Genomic DNA, 11,100 nt, shown 5'->3' on the forward strand with positions numbered 1-11,100 from the left:
GGAGAGCACTTTGCAGGTAGTTGTTGGGGTTTTGCAGGATACACTCTACCTGCTGGTCTTTACTTTCCCCTGAAGATAAGGGTGACCCTAGCAGAGGGCATGAGGAGCCCAGTGTGGATCTGGCTTGTAGGACTCACTGCAGGGAGGACCTCGGAGGCCCCCCCATCCTCTTGTGGCCAGTGAATTGATTCCAACTTGCCCCAGTGGTTGAGGAGATCCAACATTGTAGCGTTCTCCCTCACTGCACGGAGTTTGTCAGGGAAAAAAAAATCAGTTTTGAAAAGCCGGTCAAATGGGGCTGGGGAAGGATGACAAACCTTTCACGGCGGGGTGTTACCGGGCAGGGTCTCCCGGGGCTGGGCTTGGACTTCTCGAGGCGTGGAGGGGGGCGCGGTGAAAAAAAATTGGATGCTAAAACTTATGTCTCCTTCTTAATTTTCCTTCTTAATTTTTGTCTTCCTCAAGTTTTCCTTTTTTTTTTTTTTTTTCTCAAGAAAATGTCTTCTAGGAAAACACACTGAGTCAAGGCATTGGCTTTTTAAGATGGATTCTTTTTTCGGGACTAAAAGGGAAATGGTTTGCAGCAAGAACAGATGTGAGCACCTGGAAAGTGTCTCACTCACAGACAGCGGGAAGAGAGGCCGAGACAGAAGTGCAGAAGCAAAGACCGACCCATCCTGGTGTCCAAGTCTCCCATGCTCCTAATTTTACCACCTCACTCACAATTTCCTAAATTGTATTTTCAACTACTTCTTCTCAATTCGTATCTCTAAACCCTGGCCCATTCCTCGGCATATCACTGCGTCTTAAATGGATATTTTGCTCCGTTAAAACCACCAGTTTCTACAGGAGACTGCAAGACAAACGTAACAATTTTGGGCATTTGGCCAACAATAGTGTTGATGGAAGAAGGATTTTTTTTTTTCCTGGTGGAAAATGTACAGCTCTCCAGCAGACGGTTCCATTAAAATCTGAGTGAATTTATAAAGTGAAACAAAATTCATGAAAAAGACCTGAAACCCTCTCTTTCAAGTACCACTGCGTTAAAGTTTAAAGTAGTCCAAAGCCTTAAGATGCCCTGATTTTAGCTCATGGAGTCTCTGGCATCACAATATTTAAAAGCCTGTCAGCACTTCTATTGCCGACTCTTTTTCAAGGGCTTCTCGCTTGCCCTCAGCATTTTTCGTGGTGGAAACCTCGAGATTCGGACTAAAAGCCCCCTTAAAAGCTGGTTGGAAGCATTCCTTCCCCGGCTTTACACAGGATCACAGGGAGGGAGAGGTTTCCCTGTGATCCACTGCTGATGGTGGCTCTAAAATCGCTGGACGTCCTGCCTCGAGTAGTGCAAACTCGTTATAAAACTTTGCAGTGCTGGGAGGTGGTAGGGAGTAAAAGTTCTCAATACAGAAACACATCGATCCTCCTCCAAGTTCCACAGCTCAGGCACACTTTGGAGTACTCACACACACCCGCGCACCCGGCCAGCACTTTCTCACTTGAAAGTTACAGAAGAGCTCTGCTGACCCGCGGGGAGGGGGTGGAGTGGTGGTGGGGCAGCGTGTGGAGGTTATATGTGGATTTCAGGGTGGCCTGACACCACGGGGCTCCTCAGAAGGAAAAGGGATCGCTTTCTCCCCAAGGGAACCCTGCGCATTCAGTCTGAGGGTCTGCACGTGAAAGGAGGACGGAGAAGTGACTCTGGCTGTAGGAATTACTCTTCCACAGTCTACCCAATTCCCGGACAGAGGCATGGACAATCTGCAGCACATGCCCTCAGCAGACTGCCTGGGGTTCTGCCGCGTGCCGTACAAACACAGGGAAGGGGTTCGCGGCTCCCAGCTTCCCCTTTCCCTCCTGTCCTCTCTCACTGCCATCATCGCTTTTCCTCGCCACGCTCCGCCTCATTCCCTTGTTCTCATTTCCAGTCTTTTCCCTACATCCTTCTCCTTCAATCCAGAGATGTTTGTCCTACCATCCCATCTCCTCTTCACCTTTCCCATGGGCTCTCCTGGATCTGACTCTTTCTTCCCTCCGCCCACTTACAGTGAAGGGCCTGGGCAGGAGAGCAGCCAGCCCTGCCCCGCCCCGCCTGTCGAGGGCACCCTTTCGGGGCACCTTGGCATACCCCCCGCCCCTCACTTTCTCCCTGTTCCCTTCTAGCTCCTGCTCCTTTTCCTTCTCTTCTCTGCCGCCTCCCCTCTCTCTCTCTCTCTCTCTCTCTCCCTCCACTGCACCGCTCCCCCCCGTCCTCAGTCCTTTGGCTCCCTCTAGCTCCATCTCCTCCCTCCGCCGCTCCGACCCCTCCTCCTCCTTCCCTCCGCCCCGGCTGCCGCTGCCTCCCTCCCGCAGCCGCCGCCAGTCCTGCGGCTCGGCTCGACTCGGCTCGGCTCAGAGCGTTTCGTCTCTGCTCGGGCTCTCCTCGCCATGGTGCAGCTCGGGAGCGGCCGCCGAGCCCCCCCACCGGCCCCGGCCGCGCCGCCGGCCTTCAGCATCGCCAGCATCCTGCAGCCCGGCCCCTGCCGCCCATCCCGAGAGCAGGGCAGAGCCCGCTGCGCCCCGCCGGAGGAAGAGGAGGAGGAGGAGCAGGAGGAGGAGGAGGGAGAGGGGCCTGCGGAGCAAGACCCCAGTAAAGGCTCCAGAGACTCGGGTACGGAGCCAGCAGCCGCCTCAGGCTGTCTCGCACGTCGGGTCGCAGCCCGGCCCCCACCCAGGCGGTACCTCCGGGTATCCCCAGTGCCGCCGTGCTGGGCCCGCGCACACGGACGCGCAGGCACAGACACAGACACAGACACGCACACGCAGACACAGGCACGCACACGCAGTCGCGGCGCACCCGCAGCCGGAGGAGGAACGGAGGCTCCGCGGGAGGACGCGGGGAGATGCCACCGCACACGCACCAACCTGCTTCGAGGGCGCTGCGCCCTCCTCCCGAGTTGTCTGTCCCGTACCCGGGAGCCCCTCACTTCCCTGTCACACAGCTGGCAAAGGGATTTCCTTAGATCCTTATGGAAGCGCCTCACTCTTCTTCTCCCCTCTGGAGGGTGTGGGACCGCGGCCAGCCCTCGGCAACCCCCTCCCCACCCTCTCCCCCACCCTCTCCCTGCGCTCCGCCGGGCCGTGCGTGCATGCGGGGCGGGGGCGCGGGCGGCGGCGGGCACTGATGCTGTGCTTTGCCCTTGCAGGCAGCGAGTCCAGCCGGCTCCGGGCAGAAGGGACGAGCCGTGGCCTCCGCCGCGAGGCCGAGGGTTGGGATGCGGCGTCCCCGCTCCCCAAAGAGAGGCTGCGCGCCCCTCGGCAGCCGTCGACGCGAGAGGCCGGGGGCTGCGGCGCGGAGAACGGGAGGTTGCCGGCGGCTGGCGGCAGGAAGAAGACGCGGACCATCTTCTCCAAGAGCCAGGTGTTCCAACTGGAGTCCACCTTCGACGTGAAGCGCTACCTGAGCAGCTCGGAGCGGGCCGGGCTGGCCGCCGCGCTGCATCTCACCGAGACCCAGGTGAAGATCTGGTTCCAAAACCGCCGCAACAAGCTCAAGAGACAAATGTCGTCCGAGGCGGAGGGCCCTGGGCCGGGGCCGGCGGAGCCCCCCGGGGACCCGCCGCCCCCCGCCGCCGCCACGTCTCTCTCCTTCCCGGCCCTCTACAAGGACAGCCCCCTGCTCAGTCGGTGCTTGCTGCCGCTGCCTTTGCCCCTGCTCTGTCCGGGCAGCACCATCCCCTACCTCTGCCTCCCCGGGCCGGGCAAACACTTCAGCCTGGTGGACGGGGACGTATAGCCTCTCCCCCGGCCCCCGACCTTCCCCTCGCCGGGGGCCGCCCGATGTTATTTATGACCCCGCCGTGCCGTTGGGTTGTCAGTCGTCACCACAGCCGACGGAAGGGCCGCTCGGGTTCCCCCCACGAGTGTCCGTGGGCTGCCAACGTATTGCTAAATCTCGGAAGGGCGCTGCCAGACCGCCCTTGCTCTTGCAGCGTTTTTTTCTGTGGTCAGGATGGAGGAGATAACACGAAGCCACCAAAGAGACCGGGACGTGTTCTGCCCGCCTCCCTTCCGAATTATCCCGTTCCCGTATTAGAGGGGAGCCCATGCTCTGCCTCAGCCCACGGGGACCACGTCCCCACGTCTGCCCCAAGCGCCGTGGCGGTCGCTGTACCGTGAACCGAGTTTTACACAGATTGGTAAAGGCAAAGGCCGCGTTGTGCTCCTCTATCTCAAACTCTCCACCTCTAATATCTCTCAGAGTAACCTCTCCCCATCTTTGACACTATCAAAATGTAGACACCTTTACTGAGATGTGGTTCCTAAGCTGTGACTTTCTTGCTTTTCTTCCTCTTTTGAAAAAACAACCCAAACTCTCTCTTACATTCTTTGTGCTAACTGGTTCTAAAACTGGGGCTTGTGTGAAGTTTTTACAGAACAAGACAAGCTGTCTCTTGTGCTAATCCCGCCCCTCGAAATCTCGTGGGACGATTTTATCTGCTATCATAGAGTATCAAGTGGTTTTAATTAATTTTTTTTTTTTTTTTACATATTTACAAACGCTTTTGTCGTCCTTTGGTTTCTAAGTTCACACGCTTTATATCCCCAGGTTGGAAATAAACCTTTTCAGAAAGCTGAAACGCCTGCCTTTTCAATACAGTCACTACTGGGCAGTATGAAAAGAAAGGTATTTCCTAGAGTGCATCGATGGTTTTTATTTTAAAAATAAAGATGAAAACCACAATTGTGTCATTACGAAACTCACCCGTGCGAGAACGGGTTTCCCAGTGGGGAAAAAAAGCGATCGGTGTTTCGGCTAGATAAGAAGGGGTTTTTCTTCCTTTTCCAGCTATTCTTCCATTTGTCTTTCCGTGGGCAGTAGATATAGATGCGCAAAGATCCCCCAGCCCAGCGAGGGGACCCCGGCGCGCTCAGAACCCCGCGGCTCGGGGCCGCTGCTGGCGTTCTGTCCCAGCCGGGGAGGAGCTGCTGTGGCAGGGAGCCAGTGCCGCGGCGGTCCCGGCGCCAGCCGAGCTCGGGAAAGCGGCTCCTGCAGCTCTGTGAAGTTTTCTCGCCGTGGCGATGATCTAGGAGAGTTGTTTGACCTCTCCTCTCGCTTTTTAATCAGATTCGAGTTAGTGTCAAGTAGCAAGAGGAGTCCCACAGGGTGCCCTTGCTTTGATAAAAAAAAAGAATATTACCGAGGCTGTGGCAAGGGCGGTGTAACCAAGTGGACACACTTCAGGGGACCTGCCGGGTGCACTTCACAGCTCGGGTTTCCCCAAACTGTAGTTCCCGGGAAGGTGCAGGCGACGAATTGACGGTCTGGGTCACACAACCGAGCCTTTTCTGTTCTGAATTTATAATGATAGTTAAAGAAATTAAAAACCTCTAAGTCCGTGAGTTACTACGTGGCTAAAAACCAGTTGGAGACACATAGAACCGATGACGTCCAGGGTGATGACATGTCGTTTCTGTTTGCTTGTTTTTCATAACTGATGATCTATATCGAAACCTTCCTTTGGTTGTTAATTCTAATATCTCCCAACTCGATAAACCCTTACTTGATTACTGCACGAGATTAATCAATACCGATAGAGGCAAATCCGCCTTTTTCTAAATCCCAACTAGTGAAAGTTTGATCAGATGCAACAGTTATACTAATGTCTCTTTCTTTGGTTCTGTAATATGGAACTAAAATTCATCTCAAGAAACTACCTTTCCATGTAACTGCAGCCTAGGATGTCTCCTAGGTGAAAAACAACTATATAAGAAATTGTTATTTGGCAATTAATCTACTTTTCACCACATTTATCAAACCATTTGCAATTTTCTGTCTGATTTATCATTTTACCCTCCAGAATGTTTCTGGAGTTACAGAAGCAACTGAAGAAAAATGCGAACCCACAAAAACGGAGGGAAGGTGTTTTTTTTGTTTGTTTTGTTTTGTTTTGTTTTTTTTTTCTATTATTATTATTATTTTATTATTTTTTATTATGGTAAAAACAACAGAAAGAGTAGTTCTACACACCGTAGTTAGCACACGGTCAGGTTTCACAACTCACTGCTGACCCATCCCAAAGCGACGGTCGTTGGGAATTAATGAACAACGAACGTGTAAAACACCCGTGTAGCTAGACAAAGTAAATAACTACCCCGAAATATTCGTTTCCCATCAAGATATTAGTGCTGATTCTGAGCTCGTTGGCCAGAAACGTCATCCAAACTGTTGCTACGCAGGGTAACATGGCCAGTGGCGAAGGGGCTTTCTCTGAAGAAAACCAAGTTCACGATGTATAGGATTCCAAGCCGAGCGGTCAATGCTGATGGCACTGAATATTGCTGACATTTCTTTTAGAGCTCAAAACAATCGTGTTTGCAATTATAAATCTCTCCTTACTGCAAGAGATTGCTACAAGCCACCGTACAGCAGGACATTAGTACTGGCTAACCTGCTAATGGGACATTTTAAAAAAATGAAACGGACTGCAGTAGAACCAAGCAAACAACGAACAAACAACCCAACTCCTCAAACCAATCAGCCAATCAACCAAGCAAAAAAACTCAAACCGCAACCAAAAAAAAAAAAAAATCCCCAAACTCTGTGAAAGCTTGCAAAAAATAAAGAATTAAAAAAAAAACAACAACCAAAAAAACCCCAACAAAACAAACAAACAAACAAACCCCCAAAAGAACCCCTAAAAACCAAACCAAACCAAACAAAAAAAAAAATCAACTCAGACACCAAAGAGTGCTAGAACTGATTAGCTGCTGGAACTGAGACTTAAAAATGTGCTGTTAAGGTTTGATGTGACGAAAAGATGTAGTGCAACTGCATGAGAGGTGAGTGGAACACACAGTGTGCTTCCGTGTTGAAGGTATTCTCTATTTAAAGTTCATATACAATGCCTAATTCTTTTTTTTTTTTTTAATTATTAGAAGAATAGGTAGAAGCCCTGCCTGTGCTGGGAGATCCTTTGTGTTAGGCATGGCACATATGTAACAATGGGCTGCCCTGGAATCCTGGAATACTCTATAAACTGAATAGTAAAGAAAAATATGATTAAGACCTGGCCCCTGAACCCACCAAAAGAAAGATGATAATTAAATACAATCTTGTCAACAGGAAAATACGTTTGAAAAGCAGTAAGATACATACATAAATGCATTGGATACGTACATAAATGCATTGCTCATTGAAACAGTGCAATACAAGTGGCTTAAAAAAGCCATTCAAACTCTCTCTCCTCTGTCTCTTCATAGAAGCCCCACAAGGCTGATTCTAAGTGCAGCAGCTCCAGAAAACTTGATTTTCATATCATCTCTTATATTGTAAATTTCCCTGGGATTAGGATGATCAATCACACTGCTGCATGTGGCAAATTTTTTGTTCAAGTGTGTGCAGAGAATTCGAAAATTCAATTATTTCTGCTGGAGAGGAAGCCTTCTCACTTGTCTGCTGTGTTGGAAGGTTTTGCAAAACTCCCCTAGGACTGGTTTCCCACTGCAGTCTCCTAATCAGGAGTCAGGACCAGGCACTTGCTATAATTTTTTTTTTGTTTTGTTTTGATTTGCTATTCCCTAATCATCATGTACATATACCTCTTTATGGACCAGCACAAGGACACTGTACCAGCCCTCCTTGTCAACTCCCCTGCTATTTAGACTTCTGTTCCTAACCAGACTGAGATTCACCTCCACAAGGTGAGGAAAGGTATGCTACAGACTAGAGAGAGAAGTGTTGCTCAGCATAGCTCTTTGGCCTTGCCAGGAGTTGATCTAAAATATGAAAACTCTCCTGCTTTCCCCTCCATTCCTGAATTTTCTATTTATTTATTTATTTATTAAATTTAATTTGGTTAACCTGAAATGGTAGCTTGTTTTTTCTTCCTTTTTTTTAAGGAAAGGATTGAGTTTACTACACATTTTGTGTTGATAGGCTAAAGAAGGGCTTTATCTTCTTAGAGGAAAGCTTACAATGTTACCCCAAAATGTAGTAATCTTTCACATTCTGCAAGGAAACCAACAAAGATTGACACTAGAGGAATTAGGTAGAGAAAGAAGAGTGACAGCCTTACCTCCCAGGGGAGACTTGTTTGAATTTAGGCAAGATGAATAAAACTTAAGAAAGATAAGAATTCATCACAGAATCTCACAAAAGGAACAATATGGATAATCCAAAGTTATCAAGAAGAAATCATTTTGGAGGTAGACACAGCAAAAATGCTCTCTGTGCATCTTCTGTACAGTGGAGGTCTAACTGCATTATGTTTTAGAAAGCCAGTATATTTCATTTGCCTATTCATGTGAATGTATGCAGTGAGCTCATTTTGCAGGTTGAACTTGGACTAGTCCTGATTCTGCTTTCCTTTACAATTACATGGTGGGAAGGCAAGGATGACACCTATAGAATATGCCTTACTTAGAGCAGAATTTGCCAGATTGAGTCCTTAAGATATTTTTCAAGTATCTGAAGTTGTAATATCCTCGTAATTATGATGTGAAATAGTAATCATATTGAAAAAACAAGAGGCTTTGAAATGCCTGAAACTAATTGCTCTATGTGTCTACATTTGTCTCAACACTGATGTTGAACATGCCCCTCCATCATGAGATGTGGTTGTCAACCAGCTCATCTGTCACGTTAAAGTAGAGATCATATAAATATCTTAAAATAAAAACCTGGAAAGTGCTTGTTATTAAAAATAAGGGCCATCAAAGAGTATACTATCCAGAATATTTATCTTGCTTCCCATTCTGTGTTTCAGTATCTGGGGAATGCTCTGTTCCTAAAAGCAGGGAGCCTTTTATTTCAGAGAAGAATTTAACTGTAGGAAAGACAACATGTTCTGGAATGGGAAATGGTGATTGCAATATTGTCAGTGCACAGGGGGGACAATCATACCTGTCTCTTCTCTGCTTTCAACATATCAGTTACATTGGCACTGGTCTTCAGAAAAAATCCAACGGAGACCAGAAAACATTACCAGACATTCTAAGAAAAACAAAACTAAAGGAATGCCCAGTGTGAAACAGCACAACACTCCCAGATGCATCATCAAAATCAAGCTATTTTTCAGACTAAGCAATTGAGAATATACAAGCTGATAAAGTCTGCAAGATCAGGAAATCTGCAGTAAGCTAGAAGGAGCAGGAGAGGAAGACACAGACGTGTGAAGGGGGCTCTAAGGAGGGCATAAGCACAACAGCAGGGAAGAGATTTTCATGGAAAGTTTTGTGCCCAGCACCAAGTCTTTTAGGTCCTAGTGGGCAAGGCAGGCTGCTTTTGCAAGCAGTTATTTGGTCAGAGTGTCAAGAGCCATAATCTGGAGCCAGCAACCCAATGTACTGGATACAAATCATTGAGTCTGCCAGGACAATTAGATGTTGTGTCAGACCAGAACTGATGCGTGAGTTTGAGGGCAAACTCGAAGGTAGAAGCAGAGCATTGTGTAAAGACCTCACTGTACAGACCCACATTTGGATTTTGGTTCTCCACAGTCTACTGCAGTCATACATGTCCTTCAGGACAATGATATCTGAGTAGTTCTGGCTGGAGCAGAGGTCACCCTAGTCTGCTCAAAGGGTTGTTTTTCATCAGTTTTTTGTGAATTATTACAAAGGAAAAAGTGACACTTTATTAAACAACAGATCCTTTCCCACAGTTTTGATTCTTTCATTACTTTCACACTTTGATTTACAGTGGTTAGAAGTCTGATCCTTACAAAGGATGCATCATGTGAGAGATCAACTGGGGAAGTTCTTCTTTATGGCTGTCTTCTGTCTTGGATTTAAATTATTGAAGCAGCATGGCTCTTCTCAAGTGGGGATGTCATCTATTAATTGATGAAGATCATTACTTGACTGAATTTGATTGAATACTTGATTTGGATTTCAGCTTTCGTTCTGGCTGTTCTCCCCAAATCTGTCAGATCCAGCTCCATAACAGCCAGCTATAGGGCAGCTACAAGCACCTCTGTTCTGCCCGTAGGTTTTGTCTAGCAACATTTGAAGTTTTGTTTGTGACCACCAGTGAGAAATGCAAGGTTACACACACAGCCAAAACAACTGTGGAGATTGGTGTGATCTCTAGATCTTTCTAAGCATCATGAACAAAAAATTTTACTGAAAAATGACCCCTATATGCAATTATTATGTTTTTCTAAAGTAATACCAGAAATCAAATCAGAAAGGAGACTTGGCTGACGGGTAATCATAATGTTCCCTGAGTTCCAGTTCTCTAGGAGATGTGAATCAACATCCATGTGTAGAGACTGTACTCACTATGAAATATACACTTCCTTAAGTTACTCCTGACATCATAAATGTTCTCTTTTTCTCATTTTTGTAAATAAGTGACGATTTTAGATCTATTTTGCAAATTAATAGCTGGGACCCATGGACAAATGTCTTTCACTCTTTCTTTAGAGTTGCAAAGTCTACTGAATCTTTCACTTTACTGAGCTGTAGTGAATCCTTTGTGTGAACAGATAAAGATCTGAACATCCCCATATTCTTTCATGCAGACTGAGATTTACAATATCTTTACACTGGTTCCTAATGATCAGCTGAGGAAATAACTCATGCTCATGTATTTTCAGGGATGTTTGCATGTGTTTAGCATATAATGGAACAATGAAAAATGCTACATGGTTAAAACATTCTTATTTCTAGCAGTCTCTAATGTTTTGTACAGGCAGGATCGTTTGATAACCTCTGTGACACATACAGTGACATAACTCTCCCCTTTTGTACAATACAAAGGAAGCAGTCTGGAGCTGTTATGGCATATTACTGTGTAATTTCAATGTTTGCTTAGAGAGTAATTAATGTGGAATTATAGATGCAAGGAACCCTAATTACTCTGTAGGAAATGTTATGTGGCAGGATGTGCATGTGTTTTTAAAGGACCCTGTAATTTGTGGATTTGTAACTAAATATCTGCATTCAATTTCCATTATTAGATAATTACTTCACATATGTGTCTGCTTCCCCAGACTACTAAACCTGATTTTTTAGTGGGTAAGGAGAACAGCACTAGTTGGTATATCCTTGTGTTAACAAGCTTTTAATAACTATGTGGTAAAAGTTGTACAACTGGGATGTGGGCAGAACAGATGAAAA

General features: G+C 47.0%; 1 protein-coding gene across 1 annotated transcript; it reads left to right on the top strand.

Annotated features, from left to right (window-relative positions):
- Positions 1-2,424: 2,424 nt before the first annotated feature.
- On the top strand, positions 2,425-3,772 carry LOC116786273 (homeobox protein HMX1-like). Its single transcript, XM_032686721.1, has 2 exons — positions 2,425-2,654; positions 3,196-3,772. Exons 1-2 carry the CDS (start codon positions 2,425-2,427, stop codon positions 3,770-3,772), a joined length of 807 nt encoding a protein of 268 aa, XP_032542612.1.
- Positions 3,773-11,100: the final 7,328 nt, after the last annotated feature.

Source organism: Chiroxiphia lanceolata, chromosome 4, assembly GCF_009829145.1.
Source record: "Chiroxiphia lanceolata isolate bChiLan1 chromosome 4, bChiLan1.pri, whole genome shotgun sequence".
Lineage (NCBI taxonomy): Eukaryota > Metazoa > Chordata > Aves > Passeriformes > Pipridae > Chiroxiphia > Chiroxiphia lanceolata.